The 26708-nt window shown below is 38.5% G+C and overlaps 2 protein-coding genes across 2 annotated transcripts; both read right to left on the reverse strand.

The window, feature by feature from the left end:
- Positions 1 to 204: 204 nt before the first annotated feature.
- On the reverse strand, positions 205 to 8196 carry LOC118627862 (upstream-binding factor 1-like protein 1). Its single transcript, XM_036258317.1, has 2 exons — positions 8179 to 8196; positions 205 to 1449 (listed from the first exon to the last, which is right to left on the reverse strand). Exons 1-2 carry the CDS (start codon positions 8194 to 8196, stop codon positions 205 to 207), a joined length of 1263 nt encoding a protein of 420 aa, XP_036114210.1.
- Positions 8197 to 20688: 12492 nt separating this feature from the next.
- On the reverse strand, positions 20689 to 26409 carry LOC118627863 (tripartite motif-containing protein 43-like). Its single transcript, XM_036258318.1, has 6 exons — positions 25999 to 26409; positions 25197 to 25306; positions 24162 to 24378; positions 23163 to 23185; positions 22575 to 22672; positions 20689 to 21212 (listed from the first exon to the last, which is right to left on the reverse strand). The coding sequence occupies exons 1-6, from the start codon at positions 26407 to 26409 to the stop codon at positions 20689 to 20691; spliced, it is 1383 nt and encodes a 460-aa protein (XP_036114211.1).
- Between the last annotated feature and the right edge of the window lie 299 nt (positions 26410 to 26708).

The raw sequence follows: 26708 nt of genomic DNA on the forward strand, positions 1-26708 counted from the left end.
AGGTTTATGGGCCTGATATGGAGAGCACTGTCCCAAATTCCCTTCTTCCCAAATGTTCTCCTTTGTATTGAGGAGGAGTAGGGGAAATGAAGGAACAAGCAAAGAAATGAAAAGGGACAGGGAGGAGAGCCCTTCGATTGGACATACATGCCATAGAAGTTTGTTGGGAAGTTCTCTGTCCCACCATTTAGAAATGAACAAAGCTCAGTGGGAATCTGAGTCGGAGGTGTCACTTGAGGAACATGAGCTGGAGCTGCTGCCCTCACTTTCTTCATCTTCATCCCCACTGCTGGAGTCTGAGGAGCTACTGCCTTCTGCCTTTTCCCCATCGTCCTTATTTTCTTCTGATACACATGAGGCATGAGAATGGTCCCCAATAGTCTCTGGTGATTCTGTCTCTGGAGCCTGCAGCCCCTGCTCCTGTGCAAGGCCTTCTTGCAGAGTCCTTGCTGATGGAGACTGCACCTCTGTCCTGAGGATCTTGGGGTCTGGTCCTCCATTCATGATCATGTTCTTACGCTTAGCACAGGTTCTCTCTCTGTAAGTAGCATAATCTTCAGGAGACAGACTCTTGAGCCAGTGATCCAGGTCCACCTTGTACTGTTTCTGCAGCTTCTCAGCCTGCTTCGTATACTGCTCCTTCCGGCTGGGTGGGATGCGCTGCCAGCGTCTGCCAATCTCCACCATGCGCTCCCTCGGGGGCAGGCCTTGCAGCTCCCCACTGGACCACACATCCTCGTGGAACTTGTGGTATGCGTTCATTGGGGGTTTCTTGAGCTCACCATAGAATTTCAACTCAGGAATACAGTTTACTGGGGGAGATTTCATTTCCATAACATTTCCCCCAAACTTCTTTTGGGCTTTGGTTGGGCTCCTTTTGGGGACAGCTGATGTCTTGGAGTTCTGGACTTGATCAGGGTGGTCCTTACTGAATTGAGCCAACTTCTCCTTAAACTCCTGTTTCTCCTTCTGGAAATCCTGAATATATTTCAGCTTCATCTGCTCTGGGAGCTCCTTGTATTTCTTAGACAGGACCTTGGTCAGCTCTGGGTTGTTCAGCTCAGGGTGCTTTTGGGAGTACAGGAGCCGCTTCTCCTTGTAGAAACGGAGGTAAGCAGTCAAGGGCTGCTTGGGCATGTCTGGATGTTTCTTGAGTTTTCTACTTTTGTAAAGATTTTTAACATCTTTCTTAGCTTCCAGGACTAGTTCTGTCAAAGTCCGAAACTTTCTTATCTTACTAGAAATCTCTAACCATTTGAGTTTGCACATTTCTCCAGAATAATGTTTAAAAGCGACTTTTTCCCAGTCCATGTGTGACTGGGTTGTTTTGAATGTGTGGCTATCATTGGATGGGAGATTATTCTCCAGGAGGTCCAGTAACATCATAATGTCTTCTTTGGGCCACTGGGCTTGTCCATTTGTCAATGCCATTTCCAGGTCTTTGGGCCACTTACGAGGTCCCAGTTATGCAGACACCACAGCAGTAATTCTAAAGTCTTCACTTTTAAGACTTAGCAGGTAAGCTATTTTGGAAGTTTTACAGTGTGCGTGTTCTATATTTCTGAGGAGAAAGAGAAGAAATGAATGAGAAAATCACAACCCACTTAGGATATGTCCCTCATGTAATGAAATGCCTTAACAAAATAATTGACAAAGTGTCCACTTCCTAAGTGAAACTTATGTTTACCATACATATGCTACATTTGATGTTCCAGAATCGTCACATCATCCTCCATTGTAGTTTGCCCTCTGCCAGATCTCACTAGGACCTGTCTTAAAGAGAGCAGCAACTGGCTACTCAAGGCTCAATGTAAGAAAAAGGCCTGGGAAGAACAAAAAATTAAAATAAAAAGAGAAATGTCCAGCCTGGCTGTTTTAGCTCAGCCGTTTGAACATTGGCCCACAGACCAAAGAGTCTGGCGTGTGATTCTCGTTTGGGGCACGTACCTCTTTGGTTTGTCCCCAGTCCTGGTCGGTGTTATGTGAGAGGCAACCAGTCAATGTGCCTCTTTCACATTGATGTTTCTCTCTCACTCTCTCTTCTTCACCCCCTTCATTCCCTCTCTCTTCCTATCTGAAAGTAAATATAAAAATATTCCTGGGTGAGGATTAAAGAAAAAGAAAAATGCCCTGGCAGTTTCACTCAGTGGTTAGAGCGTCAACCCGGGAACAGAGAGTCCCGGGTTTCAGTTCCGCTAAGGACACGTACCTTGGTTGTAGTTTGTCACTGCCCAGTTGCGGTCGTGTGGGTGGCAGCCACTCAATGTTTCTCTCTCACATCGATGTTTCTCTCTCTCTTCCCCCCCAACCCTCCTGAAAAAACTAAAAAGAAAGAAAAGGGAATTGTTAAAAAGGAGGACTGTGGCTTTCTAGTGCATCAAGTGTGGCCACCTTCTAAGTGCAGCTCAGTTGTGCATGATGGCAGGTATGAGCTAGAAATAAAGTAAAACAATCAATGGAGACATGCATTCCACTATGGTCTTTTGTTTTCAGTGACTCTTGAACCTGGAGTAAATTATTAATTGATAGTTTACCTAGAGTGTTGGGGAATGGATACTTTCTAATGAATCACATTGATTTTCCCTTCAAATCTCAAGGATTAAATGAGAATATGGAATAGTTATCATTTGATTTGTTAACTTTTCTGTATTCTTAAGCCTCTGTCACTTTTGCTGTTCTACACATTTTGCCAATGAAGCTTTAGATTTCATGCCAAATATGAAACTACACAAAAATCTGGAACTTTTCCTCTAGATATCACAATTTGTATGCACAAGGAACACAAAATAAAAAAGAATTTTGTAAATTTGTTAATGTCAAAACAATAACAGGTGAAAATTCTAAACTAAAAATAATTACATAATTTTTTATTAATTTGGCAAACTCCATTTTCTTTGGACAATCTTAAGCCTGCTGACAGTTAAAATAATAATAATTGTGTTTTTAGGTTTGAAGGAAAGAAGAATGCACCCCCTACAAGTGTGTGCTTACCTAAGGACTGTATAATTGTATAATCCTCACCCAGTGGATGCTTGTAAGAACACCCACTCAATCAGATCAGGGTTTCTGTGATCTCTGGGCCCTGGGTATCTGCAGGCAGCTGTAACCTTCTGAGCTTTTCCCAGTCCAGACAACTCCAAAGGCCTCCACACAGAAGGATCCTGGCTTTTGAGAGCCCTTTCAATAGGGATTCCTAGGCTCCACCTGGATTCGGCTTCTGCAGGGGGAAGACCAACAGAAAGAGGGACTTTGGAATCTCCAGAAGGAATCTATTTAACCCCACCTTCCTTGTTGTTGGTTCAACCTTGGCATTGATTTTTAAAGAACATCCACATGGCAAATTTGTACACACTTCACTCCCATTCCCGCTTCCATGTCTGACTTTATTTCAACATGGTATTTGCATATAGGTCCTTCCCCTCGGTGATAATTTCAGGCTTTCCCTATGGTCTAGAATCTGAAATTCTTTCATCTTCAGTCCTATTTAAATTGTTTCTGCCCTGCTCAATTTCTCTCCAGTCTTCAGAGGTTAAAGTGGCATCTGAGATCAAAATGTAAATGACTATATTTAGTTCTATGTTTAGAGAGCTAGGAGATGGAAAAACAAATCCAGGTGATTTTGTGAAAGTAATCTGATGAACCTCCAATTGGCCATCAGGATATTATACTGAAGTGATGACTTTGTTTTTTACAGTATCACGCTTCATAAATTAAAAAAAAAATCCACTTTCCACCTTTGTCTTAAAAAAAGTTTTTTAAAATATTTTTTCTGTATTGACTTTAGAGACAGTGGAAGGGAGCAGGAGAGAGAGATAGAAACATCCATGAAAGAGAACATCGATTGGATGTCTCCTGCATGCCCACTGTTGGGGATTGGGCCCACAACCTGGGCATGTGCCCTGACCCGGAATGTTACAGGTGACCTCTTAGAGCATGGGACGACACTCAACCCATGAGCCAATGCTTTAAAATTTTATTACTAAGTTTCCAACAAGTAATTTATTATCTGAATATATCCCACAATTGGATATCACCAAGAAACTTGAAATAAGAAAATGCTTTAATAGGTAGATTGTAATGCAGTATGTAAATATGAATTAATATTGGATAGTTCAACGTATTCATATACATATATACAAGCAAAATATGTAGAGGAACATTTCTGGAAGTCTAAACTCCTTGTGTTTATTTATGGTAATAATGTGTTGCTGTGAGTTTTAAAACTTATTATCTCTTTTTTTAATATTGTGCATTTTTTTTTTTGCTAATAAGAGTAAACTGCTCCAAAAAAGAAAAGCGATATTTATAAAAATACACTGCCAGATACATATCTTTAAAATTACTCACAAAAATAGTTTTGTAGGTATTTCTGTTATCAATATACCATAGCTGTGATTTAATTACCCACAATTATTTAAATAAATCAATACTGTATGTTTATGCTTATTATTATTATTATTTTTTAAATCCTCACCCGAGGGTATTCTTCCATTTTTTGTACAGATAGAATGGGAGGGAGAGAGAGAGAAACATTGATGTGAAGGGACACATCGAGTGGCTGCCACCCGCACGACCAACCAAGGCCGGGGACAAACTGCAACCGAAGTACATGCCCTTAGCGGGAACCGAACCCGGGTCTCTCCGGACCGCAGGCCGACACTCTAACCGCTGAGCCAAACTGGCCAGGGCTTATGCTTATAACACTTAATTTAATGTTTGTTTTAACATATGTTCTTTTATTCAAAATGATGACCTCCTCTTCGGCCACTATTTTAAATCTGGCTCCATGCAACACTTCACTTGGCTATGCTGCTGCCATGGCTGGACCAGCTGGCCAGCATCCCCCCAACCGCAATCCTTCCATCACTGCCTCGCCCCCTGACAGCTCCACCTCCATGGAGGACCTGAATGAGTCTCACAACACAGAGGGCCTCACAGAGCTGGGATATTTTGAATGTTAACCTTTAGCAAGATGTTAAATTATTCGTGAGGTCAAGGCCATGGCTGGACAGGGCAGTGATTTTAGAGTGAGCGTCTAATACTTGTGAGGACAGGGCAAGAGTTTGATTCTCAGTCAGGCACATACCTATGTTTCAGGTTCAATCCCAGGAGGCAACCCATTGATGCTTCTCTCTCATGTCTCTTTCTCTCCCTCCTTCTCTCGCTAATATTAATAAATGTATCTAGTCACTGACCTTTGTAACCTGCATGTGATTGATATTACCTTTTTCTGCAACACTTCCTCTCTCATATTTCAATTCCTTGAGTCCAGGTACCAGGCCTCCTTTTTCATTATTGTATCCTTCACTGGGCTAGAATATGGCCTTAACACATCATGGTGCTTAATAAATATTTATGAATAAATACGAATATGTATATATATGTGGGTGTGTGGGTGTGTGAGTGTGTGTGTGCATGTTTGTATATATATATATAAAGAAAATGCTAATCTGAGAAATTAAATTACTGTATCTGGAACAAATAAAATGTGTTATATTGTTAAGATTTTAACTAATATTGGAAAAAATCCTGAGCTATAGTAGCAAATACTATAATTTTATTTATTTAAATATTACTAAATATTATTTTCAAAGGTACTCGTATTCTCATTAATATCTTCTCCAAGTAAATGGTAGGAAGTGCTTGTGGGTTCTTTTGTCCAATGGACCAAGAAATTTTCTTTTTTTTTTTTTTTAATTCCTATTTTTTTAAATTATTTTATTTTTGTTACAGATGTTTCTCCTTTTTTTCCCCCCATTGACACCCCCCTCCCCACCCACCCACAATGGACCAAGGAGTTTTCATGTATTCTCAGGCCAAAGTCCACTTCTCCAACCTGGCCCTAGATCTCACTAGTGTTTATTAAATAAATAAATAAATAAATAAATAAATAAATAAATAAATAAATAAATAAATACGCTTATCCTCAGGAAGGTAAAAGAAAAAAGAGTAGTTGCCAAGGTATTTTTACGTTAAAATCTTACATTAAAATATAAAAATATACCACTAAATAAAGCAATTCTTACATAACAAAAAGTTAAAATATTCCAAGTTTCTGGACATTTGCTAAAGTCATTAACTAATAAAATAATCCTTTCTATTGTTTTGTAAGGCAACAATAAAAGTTCTTTCCTTTTTTTTTTTTTTTTTTTATCCTCACTCGAGGATATTTTTCCTTTTTTTTTTTTTGTACAGATAGAGTGGGAGGGAGAGAGAGGAAGGGAGAGAGAGAGAGAAACATCGAAATGAAGGGACATATCGAGTGGCTGCCACCCGCACGACCAACCAGGGCCGGGGACAAACTGCAACCAAAGTACGTGCCCTTAGCAGGAACCGAACCCGGGTCTCTCCGGACCGCAGGCCGACACTCTAACCGCTGAGCCAAACTAGCCAGGGCAACAATAAAAGTTCTTAAAGTCCAGATATTCAGAAACAAAGACAGCATGAAAGGGCTGGTTTGTTGTATAATTAGTGTTTCTTGATTAGATTGTTTTGGTAGAGGACTGTTTAGGAGATTAGCAAAGGTGTTAATCTTTCTTCCCCCTTAAAGAGACATAATCATCCCTTATTAACACCTCTCTGAAGACCTCTTAAATGCTGTCACCTGGAACAAAACTGACGTGATCTTTAGAGACACCTTATAAGGAGCTAAAGTCATTGTTTTCCAGAACAGAGAGTGTTCTCCCTGGTTGGGGAGACTTCTGAAAGCTACTGCCACCACACTTGGAAGGCTTGATCCCTGAGCTGGTCCTCGTATTAATACCTCCAGAAAAAGCACTGGTCCATTTCATTTCATCAGCAAGCTGAGGTTGTTTCTATAAAATCACGTTGTTTGCTGACTTAGTGAAAATGATTCCATCACGGTTTGGTCATCTTGTCTTGGACTGTGTGTTGGAATAAATATGATGGCTAATTTTAGTTCTCTTATTTTATGTATAACTTCACTGTTTCTAGGACTCAGAAAGTAGTTGCCAGATATCTTGTAGTTTTGTCCATGTTGTAGTTTCTAAAACAAAATTTTAGGAGTACTTGATTCTACACGTAGTACACATTACAATCTACTCTAAGTGTGGTGAATGCCTGTGTACACAAGAGAGATGATATTTTATTACCTAATGAGAGAAGAATTCAAGGACTTGAAAAATATTGTTAACTTTTTCAGTATTTCACTTTGAAGTGAAGTAAATGTTTCTTAAGAAACATGAGTTTTTTGACTTAAATTTTTTTTTTTTTTTTATCCTCACCCGAGGATATTTTTCCATTTTTTGTACAGATAGAATGGGAGGGAGAGAGAGGAAGGGAGAGAGAGTGAGAAACATCGACGTGAAGGGACACATCGAGTGGCTGCCACCCGCACGACCAACCAGGGCCGGGGACAAACTGCAACCGAGGTACGTGCCCTTAGTGGGAACCGAACCCGGGTCTCTCCGGACCGCAGGCCGACGCTCTAACCGCTGAGCCAAACTGGCCAGGGCTTGACTTAAATTTTAAATTTACTACTGTACAGTGGTAAACTCAAAATATTATATCCATGTATCCTTTAACCCAGCAATGTTTTCTTTAGCAAACTTTCCAAAAGAATTTCTCACAAACAAGAATATATATGAAGGATGTATTTTGTAGCATTTCTAGTAGCTGAATAAATAAATGAATAGGAAATAAATGTTCTGAAATATGGGGTATCATTTAATAAAATATTGTACATATTATTAGTCTGTTATGCCACTGACAATATTCTATTGTCATTGGTTTAGTCTATGTTACCTTGTCAGTTTTTAACTAATGGATTTTATTAATATTCTAAAACAAATGCTTATGTCCACATGACTAGAAAAACCGCTGCAAGACAATTAACTGTACTGAATGATACCACATTGAAAATAAAATAAAACTCACTGATATCAGTCAAGATCAGAGTGGGAGATCTTAGAGGTTAAAATTTTAATGTATTACTACTATAATCAGAAATTTTTATTAAAATGATCAATTCATTGAGTTCAAGAAGGTACATCAGGACATTTACTTTGTAGGTGGCCCTGCACAGTCAACCTAGAATGGGACAAGGAGACCTGTTTCTATATTTTTTAAATTCAATGGCTCATAAAGGATTCATCCAGGAACAACATTTGGGGTTTAGGTAACATATTCTGCTCTTAGCTTCTGGCAATTCCTGCTGACCTCCTCTGCATTGCCCATCGTCCTCTATGCAGTTGGAGTGGTCTGGTATCTCCTCCTGCATCTGCTGGGTGACTCATTGTTTTGGGGATAATCTGGATGCTCCCCACTTAATGGAAGGCTGAGCAAAGCTCATGCTAGCAATGCATTTTTCATGCCTTGACTGCCTTTTGCAAGCTTTTGCCTACACCCTTTAACCTTACTAACCCTTCAAAAATAAACAATGATTGCAGCACTGGCTCCTTAGCTCCATTGCTTAGAGCTTTGTCCTGAAACACCAAAGTTGTGGGTTTGATCCCTGATCAGGGAACATACGAGAATCAAGCAATAATACATAAGTAAGTGGAACTACAAACCGGTGTTTCTCCCTCTTCCTCTACCTTCCTCTCTTTCTGTAAAATCAATATATTAAAAACAAAAACAAAAACACAATGGTCTCAATCATATCTAACTTATTTGTACAAACTGATTGGTCCAGAAGCATATATACAGACTATGAATTAATTAATAAATCTGTCTCTCTCTTTCTCTGACTTCGTGACAGTAAAATAGAGACACCCTTCATCTCTATGCTAATCGTCTCTACATGTCTGGCCTCCAAACTGACTAATCAAACTGATTATGTAATTCTACATTTGTTTAATTTCATCAGTGTCAACTTTAACTTTGAACTCCTTAAAATATAAACAGTTGAATTTATGCCTTAAATTTAACAGGAAAAGTCTTCCTTTCAAACAATAAGTTGTAAAAAATGTCCTGTGACTTCTAGTTTAGGTGAACAATTTCCTCCAAGTCAGCTAGTCCTTTGTAGCACCTCCACATCTTGAACTGGTGAATGTTTAAGCTCCCGTGATAATTGCAAGGAATCAATGGTTAAAAAACAACAACAACACTGCCTTGGCCAGTGTGGCTCAGTTGGGTGGAGCATTGTCCCATACAACAAATGGTGGTGGGTTCAATTCTCTGTCAGGGCACATGCCCAGGTTGTGGGTTTGACCCCCAGTCGGGGTACATGCTGGAGGCAGTCAATCAATGTTTCTCTCACATTGTCTATCGTTTAAGGAGTTCAACACTGGGATGTTTTGTCTACACTAAAATTCAGAGATACCATTATTGGAAACATGACTGGTTTGTCTTTATTTTTGATATTTCTTCATTGTGTTCAGTGCTACTTCTTGGGAATTCATACAGTTGTTTGGGTCTATTTTGAAATGTTCAAATCCAGTCTGGAAACTGAAGATTTTAAAAACATAGCAGACAGGACATGTACAAGGGCTTTTCTAATTAATTCAACACCTTTTGTTTTTTAGGTTAATGTGTATGAAAACTATTACATGCAGACATTATATTGATCTTTTTAAGTGGTTTATCATTTCCATAGTTGCATTAAAACTGGAGAAATCCCCTTTAAGGCCTAAATAATCTAGTAGTAATATGGTAAATAAAATAAAAAGTAATCCAATTATTTATAACAAATATCAATTTATTACAAGTGCTCTAATCACAGATATTTTAAATATTGATGTCATTTCAAATAACTAGAAAAACTCATTGTTTGCACTCCAACAGGTAAATGGAAAATATTTATGTAAGAGAAATTAGGCATGAAGATATTTACCTTCAATTCCGTACCCCTCCGAGTGTTCCAGGAGTGGCCTCGGCTCTGGAAGTTCTGTGGACACCGGGGTCCGCAGGAACGCGCTCCGCTCGAGCGGCAGCTACGACGCCTCTGGCTACGCTACAGAAGTGCTGCCTGGACAAGTGTGCTTCGCCTCCCCCCAGGCCACGCCCCCTCCCTGTGATTGGCTGATGTCTTCAAAAGGAAGTGACATGGCGGGTTAGGCTACAGGGAGAGGCGTGGGCAGGCGGATTAGATGTATAATCTATAGGAAACAACACTTGGGGATTGATGCCCTAATAGAACGCAAACATGTTTTGCAGTAAGACGCATGAAATTTCAAATATTCTATACAGTGTTATTGACGACAGTCACCATTTTACAAACGCTGTAGAAAATTAATTTTAACAGAGCTGCCAGGCTCTGTTATAGGTGTCTTATTTTGTTGACACCTACAACAATTTAACAAATCACAGATGACCCCCCCCCCCCGTAGTGCTGTTACATGGTACTGTCCCATGAGGGGACTTTCCAACATGCACTTGCACTGTAATTTCCTGGAGTTGTGATTATGTCACACAGCATTTTAAGGTCCTAGAACCTAGGCCCGGCAATCTCATCCCTACCTCAAATTATACATATAGTGACTAAGACAACATGACTAAGTTTTGCTAGGTACCACAGTAACTTCTCCCCTCCCCTCCCCCAAAACCTAGTCTTCCAAGGTAAGACAAAAACCCTAGAATCTGGAGATTATAGGTTAGTAGAAAATATTACTCCATGCATAGAGATATACAAAAACATCATAACATCTCAAGGAAGAAAGAGGAATCCTACAACTGAAGAAGCAAAGAAATGACAAACTGAGATTCCTACCCCCTCATCTTTCCATGGAAAAAGGCCCCAGAAAAACATTGACCAAAAAGGCTTGAATCCTCCTATGGCCAACACAGAGCCTGGCAAAACCCAGGAACTATTCACTCCCTTGGACGAAATTGTAATTTACTGAGATTATAAATCCACTGCAGCTGCCTGGGTACCATATCTTAAACTCAAGGTCACTGTTGAAGGAATGAAAAGCTGAGATAGATCTTACTAGACAGATCATTATACACTGTTCCTACTACAACTTATGTCCTCTTTTACAGAAATATTGTCCCCTACAAAATGAAAGCATTTTTATTTGTGCCATTTAGGTATGGAAATAATTGAGGTGATAAATCCTATAATACTAATTTGTTTTTAGTATGTGGTCTGTCTCTGCCTTATCGACCAAAGCATAAAATATCTTCTACGAGCCCCAGTCATACACACATAATTTTGAAAATCAACTTCTCAATTAAAAATACTTGCAAATGCACACACAGTGTTTAACTCCTTATTTGAATGACATTTATGCTATTAATCTATTTGGTGAGAATTGACATATTTACCATATTATGTTTTACAATCCATGAATATATGATATCTACATTTACAAGACTCAGTTTTAAAAAAATTTTTTCAAGTGTTTAATAGTTTATATGCATAGAATTACAGTTTTTATTAAATTTATTTTTACATGTTTGAGTATATGTTTGATAATATAAGAAACATTTTAAATTTCCTTTCCCATTTTTTAGTGTTGTTTTATACTGATTAAATGCATTCTTGACTTCACTAATCATAACTTCGAAAAGCTTTCTAAGTATACCATCGTGTTATGCTAATAATGCAAATTTTGATAGCTTTCTTTCTCCTGAATTATTTTACAATGTATTTCTTTTACTTGTCTGATTGCATTAAATAGGACATCCAGCCTAAGGTTGAATATACATGTTAATAGCTGACATTGTCATTTCATTTCTTATTCTTAAAGGAAAGCTTTCAAATTCTCCTTTGAATATGCTATTTGCTATAATTGATTCTAAAAATTTTTTATAAGACTATAATTTTCACTCCCCTTTTTGTTTGTTAATAAGTGTTTTACAATAATGAATTGGCATTGAATTATATCAAACACTTTTATCTTGAATCTAAATTGGTAAAAGCATAGGCATAAAATTATTCATCAAATCTTATTGCCTCATTCGTATCTAAGTAATCTGCATATTTGCATTTTTAAAAATTCCTTGTCTGACGATATGTTTTTATTCACTTTTAGAGAGAGAGGAGAGAAGAGAGAGGGAAAAAAAGCATTGATGTGAGAGAGAAACATAAATCTATTGCCTGCCGTATGTGCCCTGACTGGGAATCAAAACTGCAACCTTTCCGTGTACAGGATAATGCTCCAACCAACTGAGCCACTCAGCCAGGACTGCATATTTGCTTTTTTACTTTTGATCATATATTCTTGTTTTAAACACCCTTCTCTCCTTTTAGGGGATGGGTCTTTCTAGGGCTTATCAATTTAATTGATGTAGTCAAAAAGTCAATTTATTAAAATTAACTTATTTTTGTTATAGATGTTTCTCCTTTTTCCCTCATTGAACCCCTCCTCCGGATCCTGCCCTCCCTCACAGCATTGTTGTCTATGTCCATTGAAAAGAACCCATTTTTGATGTTATTGAGTTTTTTCATTATATTTTTTTAAATTTCAGTATTTAAAGTTCATTTGACATTTATTTTGGCATAGATTTGCTTTACTTTATCTACCTCCTTGAGGTAGGCTTTTTTCTTTCATAATACAGTCCTTTAATACTAAAATTTTTCTAGTGGACACAGTATAAAAAGTACTTAAAAACAGTAAAAATAAATTATAACAATATATTTAACCCAATATATCCAAAACATAATGATTGTGGCATACAATTAATATTAAAATATTAATGAGATATTTTACACTTTTGTTAATGCTAAGTTTTTCACATTACCCTTGTATTTTACCTGACAATACAGCCCAGTTCAGACTAGTCCCATTTCTAGTCCCATTTCAACTGCATGTGACTACCCAATTAGACAAACCACCCATCTACATGGAGACACCTTGTTTTCAAATCCTTAGCTGACAGAACAATTTCAAATGGTCTTAGGAAGTGAGGGTGGGTCGAAACCCACATTCCCTAAATTCCAACAGATGGCCAACATAACTGGTGTTTTGATGATAGTGTTAGAGGAAAAGTTGTCCAAGTTGACCAGGCTGGTTGCTTTACAGGACACCATTCACTGGTGGATGTAACTTGGCATCATAATGACCACCAGTGAGGGCCTTTGTTTTCTGGAAAATGTGGAGGACTGAATTTCATTCTTAAGCCCTTTATAGAATTTCCAGACTGGACAAGTTTCCTAATGTATTGTACTACACATTTAACCAGAGATGAGGTAATCATAGGTATAAATAAAAGTTCAATTCTCCTTGTTTGGATTTATATAATCCCTTAATCTATTTAAGGAAACAACAAATGTCTGCTAGTGGTAAATAATTAGCCTGGTTTTTCTAATGCCATATTTGATCTTACATTTTTTTTATACCCCCATAAATTGACCTCAAATAAGTATGACTTCCACTGACCCTTCACTCTAAACCTAAACTATATTAACTACAATAGGTCTTTTGCATAAATTTTTCTAAAAAATAGACTTTACTTTTTAGGTCTGCAGCAAAATGGAGGGGAAACTACAGAGATTCTTCCTATGTTCCCTCCCTCCAGCCTTGCAAAGCCTCCCCTATTATCAGCATCCCACACCAGAGTGGTATATTTGTTATAATTGATAAAATTACAATGACACATGATTATTGCTCAGAGTGCCTTTAGGTATCTCATAGTTTACATTGGAGTTCACTCTTGATGATGTTCATTCTATGGATTTTGACAATTTATAATGAAATGCATCCACTATAATAGTATCATACAGAATAGTTTAACTGCCCTAAAAATTTCTGTGTGCCACCTGAATCCATTATACTGATTATGAATCTATCTTTTTTTGTTGTTGTTAATACTCACCTTAGGAGATATATATATATATTTAATTTTTAGAGAGGAAGGGAGGGAGAAAGAAAGGCAGAGAAAAACAAATGTGAAAGAGACACATTGATTGGTTGCCTCCCAAACTTGCTAGACAGGTCAGGATGGATCCCAAGTTCCCTTGACCTAGAATCAAACCCCTGTCTCTTCAGTGCCCTGGGTGATGCTCTAACCATTGATCCACATCAGCCAGGGCATCTCTCTCTTTTTTTTGTAGTTGAGAATGTTATTTCTTATAAGGCAATTAAAAATAAGTAACAGTGAGTTCTGTCAGAAATTTGACCTTTAGTTTGAAGTGGTTTATAAGCACTTGGTATGTATATGTTTTATTATAAAGAACTGCTTTTTTCCTGTCTGTGGACTTTTTAAAGTTAAAAATATCTCACAAAAACATTTCAAAAACTTTTGCTTGACTTTGAGGATAAATTTACTGCTCAACAGCAGCACCCTCTGGAGGAACTGAGTTATAGGTATGCAACTGTAAAAATATTGTGGACCATTGGATCAGTATTCTGAAACACACATTGGTTGTAGTGACTTCACAAAGCGTGGAGGAAGGTAGTAGAGGGTAAAGTGGGGATAAACGGTGATGGAAGGAGACTTGACTTTGGCTGGTGAGCACACAATGCAATACAGATGATGTATTATAGAATTGTACACCTGAAACCTATATAATTTTATTAACCAATGTCACCCCAATAAATTCAATACAAATTTAAAAAAGAAAAAGAAAAACTCCCAAATCACAGAGCACAGTAACTTTATAGATCAAAAGTTTGGAGGGAGCTAACAAATTAGGTGAAACATTGTCTAAACCTCTTCCAACTATGAACAACAAGAAAGAACAAAAACGTTTTTGATGAGCTGGGTAAGACCGAGCAGTCTCTTCTTGGTATAGGGGTCCTTTGAAATCTGAGTTAATACATTATAGAAATTAACTTTTCCTGTGACTTGCTCCTCATGACCTCCTAATTTATTCTTGCTCAAAATTCTCTTGAGTTGTCATATATGCTTGCCATCATGTTGACCTTTTATTTTTTGCTTTTCAATAGATTTGTTTGAATCTTAATGTTGTGGCTGAACTTCAAGAAGAGTAGAGATCTAGTAGTATGTATCTTCATTCTATATTTCTTTGTGGCTTGGTTTTATGTTTTTATCATTTTTTTTCTTTATTTTTATTTTTTCTTAATGTGGCCACATGCACACACACAGAGACATGCCCCCCTCCGCCCCCCCCGCGCACACACATATACACACCCAGGAAAGAGAGTTACAGATTAATTATTAATATAAACTTTTTGATTTAAAAGAGCCTTTAAGAAGATATGGTAAGACTTCCAGTCAAGATGGCGACATAGGTAAATGCACTATCGCATCCTCCCACAACCACATCAAAATTACAACTAAACTACAGAACAACCATCACTCAAAACTCTTTGAAACCAAGCTGAATGGAAGTCCTACAACTATGAAATTAAAGAAGCAGCCACATTGAGACTGGTAGGAGGGGCGGAGGCAAACGGGCTGGTCCCACACCCACATGTGGCAGAGAAAAATCAGGAGGACACCTTGGCTGGGAAGGACCTCCCTGAGTAGTAAGCGGGTCCCACCCCACACCAGGCCCTGTAGCTCAGGGTTCCAGTGCCAGAAAGAGAATCCCCATCACTTCTGGCTGGAAAAACCAATGGGAACTGAGGCTGAGGGAGGTTGCATTCACTGGAGCCCCAGGCAGCTCCTCTTAAGGGGTCCGCTCATGGATTTACTTGGACTTGTTCCCTCTGAGCTCTAGCATGGGGGAGGCAGCTCAAAAGGCACCAGAGACATACGGGAAAGAACTGAGTTATTTGACATTGGGGCAAGAGCTGGAGAGGCAGCTTTCTCCTGGACAGACCTGCTGTCAGAGGCCTTTATTCCTTTGGTGAGCCCTTCCCTGGGGCAGCAGATAGCCACCATATCTGGGACTTCAGCAACCTGGCTCACACTATTTGTCTTGCCCTGGTGATTCTCCGAGACCATGCCCCACCCAACTTTCAGACCCACCCAAGCTGTTACCAGTTGCTTTACCATAGGAATGGCCTGTCTTGGATCCTGCCTCAGATTTTCCTAAATTCTCTCAAACAAGAAGCATCTGGTCTCAGCAAGTCCCATCCCTCTTGTTAAGTGTATCTAGGCCTGGCACTAGAAGCAGCAAGTCTTGGTTCACAACTTGGCTTTACCTAGGCACCTCCAAACCCAGCACAAAAAGCAGCCATCAGCAGACCACTTTGTAGCTTATGCTGCATAGCCCCAGGTAGAACACAGGCAGTGTTTGACCTGGCCCCAGAGCCAGCACATCCAGTGGACAGCTGCAGAACATTGCGAAGCATCACCACCCAACCATCTCCACAAGTGACACACTCAAGAAATGGACTCAATGGGTACCACAGCCTTGCTGAAGTAAGTCTAGCTCTGTGTGGTGGGCGCCTACACAGCTAGCTGATCATCCAAGGTAGTCTGAGGTCAGTGGATAGTGGGCACAGCCAGTCCTTGCAGCTGATCAGCCTGAGTAAAACCCTCTCATTGATATTCCACCAGCAATCAAGACTCAATTACAACAGAAGGGGGTAAAGTCTACACAAAGGATATACCTCAAGGGCCCAGCTGGGAGACCAGGGAAGCTGTGCCACAGGACCCTATAGGACACCTACTACAATAGGCCACCCTAGGAAGTCAAGGAGCATAGCGACTCTACCTAATACATAGAAGCAAACACAGGGAGGCAGCCAAAATGAAGAGACAAAGAAACAGGTCCCAAATGAAAGAACAGAACAAAACTGCAGCAAAAGAACTAAAAACAGAAATAAGCAATCTAACAGATGCAGAGTTCAAAACACTGTTTATAAGGATGCTCAATGAACTGAGAGAGAATTTCAATAAACTTGATGAGAGCCTCAAGAGCATAATAAAAGACCAGTCAGAAATGAAGAAGTCACTAACTGAAATAAAGAATAATTTACAGAGGTTCAATAGTAGAGTAGGTTAAGCCAAGAAGCAAACTATCAATTTGGAATATAGGGAAGCAAAAAACACCCAATTAGAACAGCAAAAAGAAAAAAGAATCCAAAAAATGAGGATAGTGTAAGGATCCTCTGGGACAACATCAAGCATACCAACATTCGCATCATGGGGGTGCCAGAAGGAGAAGAGAGCGAACAAGAAATTGAAAACCTATTTGAAACAATCATGACAGAAAACTTCCCTAACTTGTTGAAGGAAACAGACATACAAGTCCAGGAAGCACAGAGAGTCTCAAACAAGATGAACCCCAAGAAGCTCACACCAAGACACATCATAATCAAAATGCAAAAGGTTCAAAACAAAGATAGAATCTTAAAAGCAGCAAGAGAAAAGCAGTTAGTTACCTACAAGGAAATTCCCATAAGATTGTCAGCTGATTTCCCAAAAGAAATTTTGCAGATCAAAAGGGAATGGCAAGAAATATTCAAGGTGATGAAAAGAAAGGACCTATAACCAAGAGTACTCTATCCTGCAAAGCTATCATTTAGAATTGATGGACATATAAAGTTTCCCAGACAAGAAAAAGCTGAAGGAGTTCATCACCACCAAATCATTATTATATGAAATGTTGAAGGCTCTTCTTGAATAACAACAAAAACATGAACAATAAAATGGCAATAAATACATATCTATTGACAATTGATTCTACAAACAAAATGAACAAGCAGAACAGAAACATTCTCATAGATACAGAGAACATTTTGTTGGTTGGCAGATGGGAGGGAGTAGGGGGAATGGGTGAAAAAGATGAAGGGACTAAGAAGTACAAATTGATTTTTAGACTGACAAACCTCAAAGGAAAGGGAGATCGGAGGGGGGGGGGGAAGAAATAAACCAAAGAACTTATATGCATGTATGCATAACCAAAGGACACAGACAACAGAGTAGGAAAAGGCAGAAGGGGGCAGGGTGGGAAGGAGGGGGTCAATAGGGGAAAAAGGAGGAACATCTGTAATACATTCAACAATAAAAGTAAGTTTAAAAAAAATAAAATCAATAAAGAAAAAAAGGAAAAGAGAGAAAATATTGTAATATTTTGTTATATTTATTAGAAATATTTTTCTCAGTATGCTGTTTTCATTTGTTTACACATCATTTACTTTGTGATTTTTTTCCAGTTGTTAGGTTTTCAAGATCCTAATTCACCTAGAATTATTAAGCCACACCCTTGTTTTCCTCTGATTTTATGGTTGCATTCTTCACATATAACTCTCTATTTCATCTGGAATTTATTTTGGTTTTTGAATATATTTTGGATTGAATATGAATTAAATTTCAATTTTCAAAATACTAGTATTTTATATTTATTTTATTAAATTGTAAATATCTATTTGCATTAAATACAAATTTAATTTAAATTATTTAAAAATGTACTATTTGGCATTTGAATTTAATTTCTTTCCAAAGAGCCTCAAACCATTTATTGTAAACCCAGGAGGAGTGTCTTAGTGAAGTAAATGTAGTCGGTAGCATAGAAATTGAAATATAAGAAATCATAGTAACAGGCCCTAATAACCAGAGATGAAATTCCATCTCTATTGGTCTCTATTAGACAGGTAACTAATAATGATCACAGCCACTTTTTTAGATATTCAGCTTTTCATTGAAATACATTAATTCTAAGTCCCAATTAAGGGATTAACCAACCCCTCTTTTTTTATATATATATATAAATCTAGTGGTTAATTTACAAATGCAACAATATCCTAGTACTGTAATTATCTTTTTAATGTCTATTTCCTGAAATGCTATGTTAGAAAGGGTATATCAGGGACTGCATATATCTAGGGCATAACACCTCATTTTAAGCACAATAAACACTCTATGAAAAATAAAAACTAAGTTTAAGTTGCTTATTTATTTATTTATTTATTTTTGCTAACAATTGAAAGGTAGTAATGATGGTTGCTGATATGGTTTGGAATAATGGCAGTTGAGCATGAATGTAAGGGACTGCATCAATGACATAGCATTGGGTTATACTAGCCATCTACTGAGAATAAGAAAGTAGTTGATTTGGGATCAACTAACAGCAGGAAAAGTCTAGATCAGCCACTGATAGGATAGAATGAGGGAAATGACTAGAAAACCAAAGTATATATTATTATTTCTGCACTAATATTAATGATGAGTTGTTGTTAACCCTCATCTGAGGATCTTTTCCCACTGGTTTTTAAAGAGAGTGGGAGGGAGAGAGAGAGAAACATCAGTGTGAGAGACACATTAACTGGTTATTCCCTATACTGGGGTCAGGGGTCAAACCTGCAACCCAGGTATGTGCCTTTGACCTGAATCCTCAGGCTGACACTCTAACTGCTGAGCCAAACTGGCCAGGGTGATAATGATATTTTTAAATATTGGAAGTACATATTTATTTAGGATTTATACTATATTAGGTCCTAAAACAAACTCTATGCATTATGTAATGTGACACCAACATTCACTGGGACATTGGTCCATTTCCTACATTATTTCTCGTTAGATGTATTTTTAAGAGGCAACACATAGCAAAGGTAAGAGCACAGACATTGGAGACTTACTTATTACCTTAGTTCAAATCACCAAATTTTTCATGACTCAGTTTCTCCACCAGAAATATTGGATTAAGACTGTATATGTAAAATAGACAAAACACATTTATAGGAAAATCACGTGGTAAGATCTCCATAAATGTAAGTTCTTTTTACCAGTAACAGTAAATGAAGAGATTGGCAAAGTGACCTGAGTTGACCTCTTCATGTCACATAGCCAACTACAATGTCTCCTAAGCTTGAGCCTCTTTTTTTAGTTCAAGAAATCACCTTGATTTAATTAATCAGCATCGGTTAATTTCTAACAATATATTTAGGAAATATAGTTGGTAGGGGAAATACAATGGTGAATTTGCAATTTAGTGTGGGTCAAAAACAATTAAAACAAAAAACAATGCAATACTGTATGATGATGAAATGGGGACAGATAGTAGGGAGCTTATCTCTACATTTTGTTCTGTCTCCCATTCCATCACTCATGGCCCAGGTGATGATCTTAAATAATTTAATGATGTAGGACCACCATAATTATAACACACACACACACACACACACACACACACACACACACACACACAGAGTCTCTATGCTCATAGAGTCTCCATAGTTGCTGCCTCCCACACACAAATACCATTTTTTTTATATATAAGGGGAAAATCAACCAGGCTTAAACTTAACTTGTATAATTTAACCAGTTTTTATTATCAACCTTCAAATCCAGAAAATGTATAACAAAACTCTTTCCAAGTAAGGTAATTGTTTTGTTCATTTACTAATATATACCTTCAAAGATTTGCTAAGGGCCCCTGATATCCTAGCCAATGTGTTAGCTTCTGAGAACACAGCTCTGAATACAAGACACTTCCTCCATCTCTCGTCATATATACTGTTGAAAAAGAACAGGACCAGCTATACTGGGTTCTGTGATATGAAGGACTATCCTAGTCCTGAAAGTCAGTGGAAACTTCCTTGTCAATTTAGTTTTTCCCCAGAGGGTGAGTGGACTTCTAGGATCAACTAGAGCAAGAGGCAGGAAAAGAAAGTTGCTGGCTAACATGGCCAGGATAGATAACCAAGTATGTTCATTATGTGCAAACCCTGCATTCCGGATTCGGACCATGAATAGTGATTGCACACTGATGTATGTTTTGGTGACCCTAGCGAGCTCATGACATCAAGAAAATAAAATGAACAAAAGTTTGCATTTCAGATGATCTTTATATTGAGTAATAATAAAAGGAGATTACATTAAAGCAGAAGAACATAAAGGACAATAAAGTATCATTGATAGGCTTCAACTGAGAAGGGCTCCCTCAGAATGGAGATCCTGGACACAGACAGGTTCCTAACTTAGCCCTACTTATGTGTGGCCAGTGTAAATGAAAGGCCTGAAAGGAAAATTGAATGTGTCATCTAGATTGCTCTGGAGTGGGGAAGGCTTAATGAGACAGTGCTTTATGAGAGAACACTTCGCAACATCCACAAAACTTACACTTCCACTGTCCACATCAAGGAACACACCAACCCTGCCCAGAGGTTTCTCTATGTACTGACGAGTCATCGGGGCAGTGGTCCAGAGAGTGTAACAATCCTCCTCCTTCACACATAAGAGAAGAAATGTGTCCTGAGATTCAAGTAGTGTGCCCCTCTTCCTCAACCAGGAATCCTTACAGACCCCTACAGCCCAGTCCCAAGACTTGCTCACATGCAGCTCCCAATAATGTTTGCCAGAGGTGAAGGCCTGGGCTCCCCATGCAGCAAAATAGTTCGATGTTCCAGGATCCAGAGACATATGTAGATGGTCACGCGTAAACCTCAGACTTCTCACATCATCAAACAGCCTGAGATTATGATTGGTTATTTCACAGGGGAAGGAAATTTCCACTGCAAAGAAAAGAAAATACTCCAACCAAAACCAATGTTAAAAATAAAACTGTCTATGAGAAAAAGGGTCTCCCTACTGTCCCACTGACATAAAAACATTTCAACATTAGTAAGATATTTCTGAATAGAAAATATTGGATTCAAGTGATGCCAACATATCTTTTGAAAAAAAAAATCTAATTACAATAAAAAAGGCTTTGCAGAAATCAGAGATCATAAAGGAGTATAAGGTCCTGTCTGCTTCTGGCTGTTTAATTTCATAAAACCCGAAAAGCTGGACACCTGGGTAGTACCACCATATCCATAGCAATGAAACTTATCTTGATTGCCCCTTCATGGGCGAGAAAAGCAATTTTAGTCTACATAAATGGAGCCCTGGGCAGTGAGGCACAGTTGGTTGAGTACTGTTTCATTCACTGAGAGATCTTGTATTTATTTGATTCCTGCTCAGGGAACATGCCTGGGTTGGGGCTCAATCTCCAGTAGGAGGTGCAGGAGGCAGCCAATTGATGCTCCCTCTTTCATCGATGTATCTCTCTCTCCCTCTACCTTCCTCTCTCCTTAAAATTAATAAAAATATATTTTAAATAAATAAATAAATAAATAGACAAATGGAGATCACTTTGCCAGGATAGGATGACAATGATAATGCACCAGTTAAGTAGGCAAGTTGACACTGAAGAGGAAGCCTAACCACCTTCTTAGGTGTGATTTCCTACTAAGAACTGTCCGCTTTTGATAACTGGTTCCACCTGAGAACTCAGTCTTCCACTTACCGATAGATTAACCCTGCAGGCTTAGGTACCATGGAGCTCTGTGTGTGGCCTCATTGACCACCAACTTGCTTTATTGTTACTATTCTGAAATTCTTGGTTTCTGAATTTAGTTGGTTTTTTTTTTTTTCACATTGATGATTATTTCAGATTACACCCATTGAAACACGTCATAAATCCATTTACTAGATATTGTTAAAACAAAAATATATTAGAATCTAATTCACTGCAGTTATTTTGAAGTTGAAATATCTCGAACTGATGTCCACTTTTCTATGGCTCAATGAACAACTGACATTTCATGTGTTGATATTTCTAGGGCTCAAGAAGCCCTTTTTTGGTGCATGTCTTCTTTTTTCTCATTATAGAATTTATCAAATGTATAGTAATTGATAAGGCCGGAGTCACCTCTATCATTACAACAGCTTTGATTTTATCTTTTCCTATATTATGGTGGCTCCATGACTAAGTAGGATATTTACAGGATATTCTCCTCTGTAAGAGCAAGCTTAAGAGAAAAATATCACCAACAAAAAAATCATAATTGAAAGACCCTGCCAGGTGGTCCCACCAATGGGGTGGCACTCACCTCGGAAGCGGTTAAGTCTATCCATCAGTCCAGTGATGGGTCGTGCAGGGAGTTCTGGCTGAAGAGGTGGAGGCATGTGCAGCTGCACCTGCTCACTCCTGTAAGTTAGGAGATGCAATTAATCTCTCTGGTGCCATCATCATTCTACTGAACATTCTTTATCAAAATCTCTTTGTTCACAATCATGGGATGGTATTGTACCATTCTGAGGGAATCTCTTACCTTTCTTCTTTACCTGCTGCCACCCCATTTCTCAGAGGTTCTTGTCTCTCTTACCTAATTCTGGGAAAATTTAGTCTTTGCCCTTCAGTTCTTATTGATTATGAAATATAAAACCATAAATGACCATTCTTCTAGAAAGGTCTGCATTTATCCTGACAATACATACCTCCCTTAGTCACAGAAGGGAAAAATACTAACTTCTGATAAAAAGGAACAAGAAGTCATTTTCTTTAAAACACGTATAAACAGATGCACATGCAAATAATTGAGAAAAATCTGAAAAAGTACGTCTTCACTATCTTAGTAGTAGCTCGATCTCTTTCAAAGCCCACACGAGCCCCAGCTAGCATTGAAAACAAAACTCACCTTCTCAGCTTGTCCCCTAATTCCTGTCAAGAAAGAAAATAGAAGCTTAGACTTAATCATAAGCAGGTTATTTTATCAATCAGTTTTTGAGTTTGAGGAAGTTCAGAAAAGTAATAATCCCCTCACCTACAAAGTGTCTCATAAAATTCCTTTTCCTTTTCCTCCCTAAAAATAATCCTGACACAACATATTGTCAGAATCTAAATTCTTTTTCAAATATGTTTTTAAAATTTTATTTTTATTTAAGTATAATATTGGTATACAGTGTTATATTGGTTATAATCATTTCGGGTGTACAATATAGTGATTCAACATTTTTATACCTTAGAGTGACCACCCCACTAATTGTAGTAAACATCTGTTACTGTGTAAATATATCACAATAGTATTAACTCTTTCCCATTCTCTTTTTTAACCACCACGCTTCTCACCCCCCATTTCTGGTAACCATCTTTTTTTATCTGTTTTTATGTTCTTGATGAATTCAAAACACTGAGTGTGAAAAGAGAGAAGACAAGGGTAGTGATTGTGTGTTGCTGTTACTCTCAGCTCTCTGCACATGGATCTTTCCCAAGGCCTGTCTCCAAAGGGAAATATGCCCCAAATTAATGGCAAATGAAACCAATGATATCCCAACAGAAGGAGGGAGCATATAGGAGTTTTACCAAATGTCTCTACATTGCCCACTTGTAAACCAACATGAAAAGGTCTGGGATAAGTTTTTCCTTTCTGGTGTTTAGTGAAGCAAGAAATGAAAGGAGATTTTAAAAAAGAAAATGTTCCATAGGGAATGTCCATAATCACAGTTCCATAAAGCTTCATTGTTCATAGTTAAGTTAGGAATGGCAGTTTATCTATGTTATTCCCAATTGGGAGACACTGTCTACCATAGATACAGGAGATGAAGACATGTATCTTTGTAAAAAAGAAATAAGGGGAATCAAAGGTCTGTAGGCTTCTGATAATATAAAAACTCCCAGACATATGCTCAGTTCCTACCTGGAGAAATTCTACATCTGGTTTCAGACACATGTCCATAAGCTCATCATACATTCCTCTTAGGCTTATCTTCTTTTCATTCAGTTCAGCTTCAAGTTTCTCGAGTTGCTCAAACATCTTTGACCCTTCCTTAACAAGACTCTTTAAGTATTGTTTGTCTTCCTCATGAAGAACCAGTTGTAGTGTCTCATAAAAAGCCCTGGTTTCATCTTGGTGTCTATAGAGATAAGTCTGCAGAGAGAAGAATTTCCTAGATCACATACTCAGGTCAACCTATCCTCCTCCACTTAAACAGCATCTAGTTTGCTGAGTCATGTTCTCTACCAATAAGCTTCGTGCATCCCAAATTCAGGTCCTCCCACCTGTCAGACACAACATATTCATTCCTCTTTCCTTCATTTATTTTCCATTCATATATAAATTATACCAAGAGCCTTAATCCTGTGCTTTGATCATTTTTTTTTCACACTCGTTCTCTCAAGACTACATGCAAGCAGTTAAAATGTACGATCAATTAATCAATCATTACATGCAATATTCTGATCTCTGCATTAGTAAATTTGTCCTTAGTGTCAAACCCTCCCTACTCCACTGACTTGACATCTGACCTTTAGCAGTAATGTTGCATTTTGCTCAGGATTAGGAGCCATCAGAAGAGTTCTTCCTGAAATCCTTACCACCTTCCCTTAAACTGATGTCCATCCTCCCAGCCCTTGTCTCTGCCCTCCTTTTCTCTGTGGATGGGCTTCTGTCCCCCATTTAAGGTCAAGGCTTCCATGTTGTTCTAGAGAACAGTAATCCTCATTCCATTGCATATTTCTTCCCAAAAGTCATGGATTTGCACTAATCTCACGTTTTTTCTTTATTTCTTTTCCTCCGTTTTCTTTTTCTTTAGCATGTTACATTTTCTTCTACTTAAAGCAACATCATTCTCTAGCTCCTACACTCTCACTTCTCACTATCAGAGGCACACATCTTAAATTGCCATTCTCCGTTCCTTTTTCTCTCATGTCAGCCGGATGCAGATGAAGATACAGTCTCATACTCACCATCCAATAGACAGATATTCTGCCATCTTTACTGAGATTTTCTTGAATTCTTTGAATCTTTTCCCATAAAGATCTCATTTGGTTTGAGAGCATTGCCTGTTTAAAAAAAAATAGAAAAGAAAGAAAATGCAATTTTATAACCAGAGAAGCAAATAACTTGAGATTTCAGACTCTAAATGATGGAGATAATCAAGGGATGTTAGATGAAAGCACTTTAGGGAGAGAAGGATAATGATGTTTCCCTCTTTGCCTTCACTAATGATAGATTTTAGATTTCAGCCTGTAGAACCCCACAATGCAACATTGTCCTTTGTCTAGGGAACTGATCAGAATTGTACTTAACATGGCTGCTTCTCAGACAGCGAGGCCTCTTGCATCAGAATTTGGAACTAGTGATACTGGTCCCCGGCTACTTCCAATATACTTTATCCTGCTTCTTTGTCCCATGCTAGCAAATATGTACCCACAGAAAATCCTTTTTGCATTTATTTGTAGCTTTTACACCAGAGATTCTTTCTCAAATGAGGGGGCTTTCCAGTGTCTTGCACACAATATTATACCATCAAAATACAGATGATCATTAACTTAATTATACTCCTAGTAAATACAATGTCCACAAAGGCAGATATACAAGTGTGTTTGCCTCATAGCTTCATCACTGGTCCTTAAGTGGGTACTTGACACTCTATGAAGAGAAGATTCAATCATCATGACGAACCTCATGTCCTTGTGTTGTCTTCGCTGTACTATCCTCCAGTGTTCAAAGTGCTCTTAGGAGAAGTACTTACCCGGTGTTGCTCAGCCGCGTCTTCAACGGGGCGGTGTCTGTGGGCCTCGTGCTCCTGAGAGTCAGAGCAGTGCACGCAGAGCAGGCTCCTGGCGTCTTCACAGAAGACCTGCAGTGTCTCCCTGTGTAGCCCACACCTACTGCCCTCAGAGCTGAGGAACTGCCTCAGGTTGGCTTTTCTTGCAACGGACACCAGGTTTTTCAGAAGAATATTAGTTTTTAAGTTTGTCTGTTCTGATGGTTGTCTGCACAGTGGACAACAAGCAGGACTTTCAACTTTCTCCCAGGATACACAGAGACACGACCAGCAGAAGCTGTGCCCACAGCCCATGGTGACTGGGTCTGTAAAGTAATTCAGGCAGATGACACAGGTGAGTTCTTTCTGGAAGTTTTGTGGGATGTCTGAGTCCATTTTTCTGAGGGAAGAAAATCAGGAGTTTATTCCTCTGCCCAGGAGACACAAAGGTCTAAGCAACATTTGACTCAGGTTGTCTCCATAGCAGTGTGTCTGGAGTACCAGGGGCTTGCCAGGGCATGTGGCCCAAGTGGAAAGCAGAGACACAGGACAGCTCTCACACCCTGCAGAACCCATTCCTGGCTTTCTAACCCACACTGTCTACCTCCTGCCCCCTTTTATTCTGCATAAAAAAGAATGCCAGATCTTATTTTCTCCTAATACCTTGAGTTTCGGGCATTTAACCCAAATTTATA

Source organism: Molossus molossus, unplaced genomic scaffold (assembly GCF_014108415.1).
Source record: "Molossus molossus isolate mMolMol1 unplaced genomic scaffold, mMolMol1.p scaffold_m16_p_13, whole genome shotgun sequence".
Classification (NCBI taxonomy): domain Eukaryota; kingdom Metazoa; phylum Chordata; class Mammalia; order Chiroptera; family Molossidae; genus Molossus; species Molossus molossus.

Coding starts and splice junctions, on each gene's coding strand:
- LOC118627863 (XM_036258318.1), bottom strand. CDS start 26,409: ATGGACTCAGACATCCCACAAAACTTCCAGAAAGAACTCACCTGTGTC. Junction 23,186..24,161: donor CAGATGTAGAATTTCTCCAG/GTAGGAACTGAG, acceptor CTTTCTTGACAG/GAATTAGGGGACAAGCTGAG. Junction 21,213..22,574: donor TAGACTTAACCGCTTCCGAG/GTGAGTGCCACC, acceptor TTTTCTTTGCAG/TGGAAATTTCCTTCCCCTGT.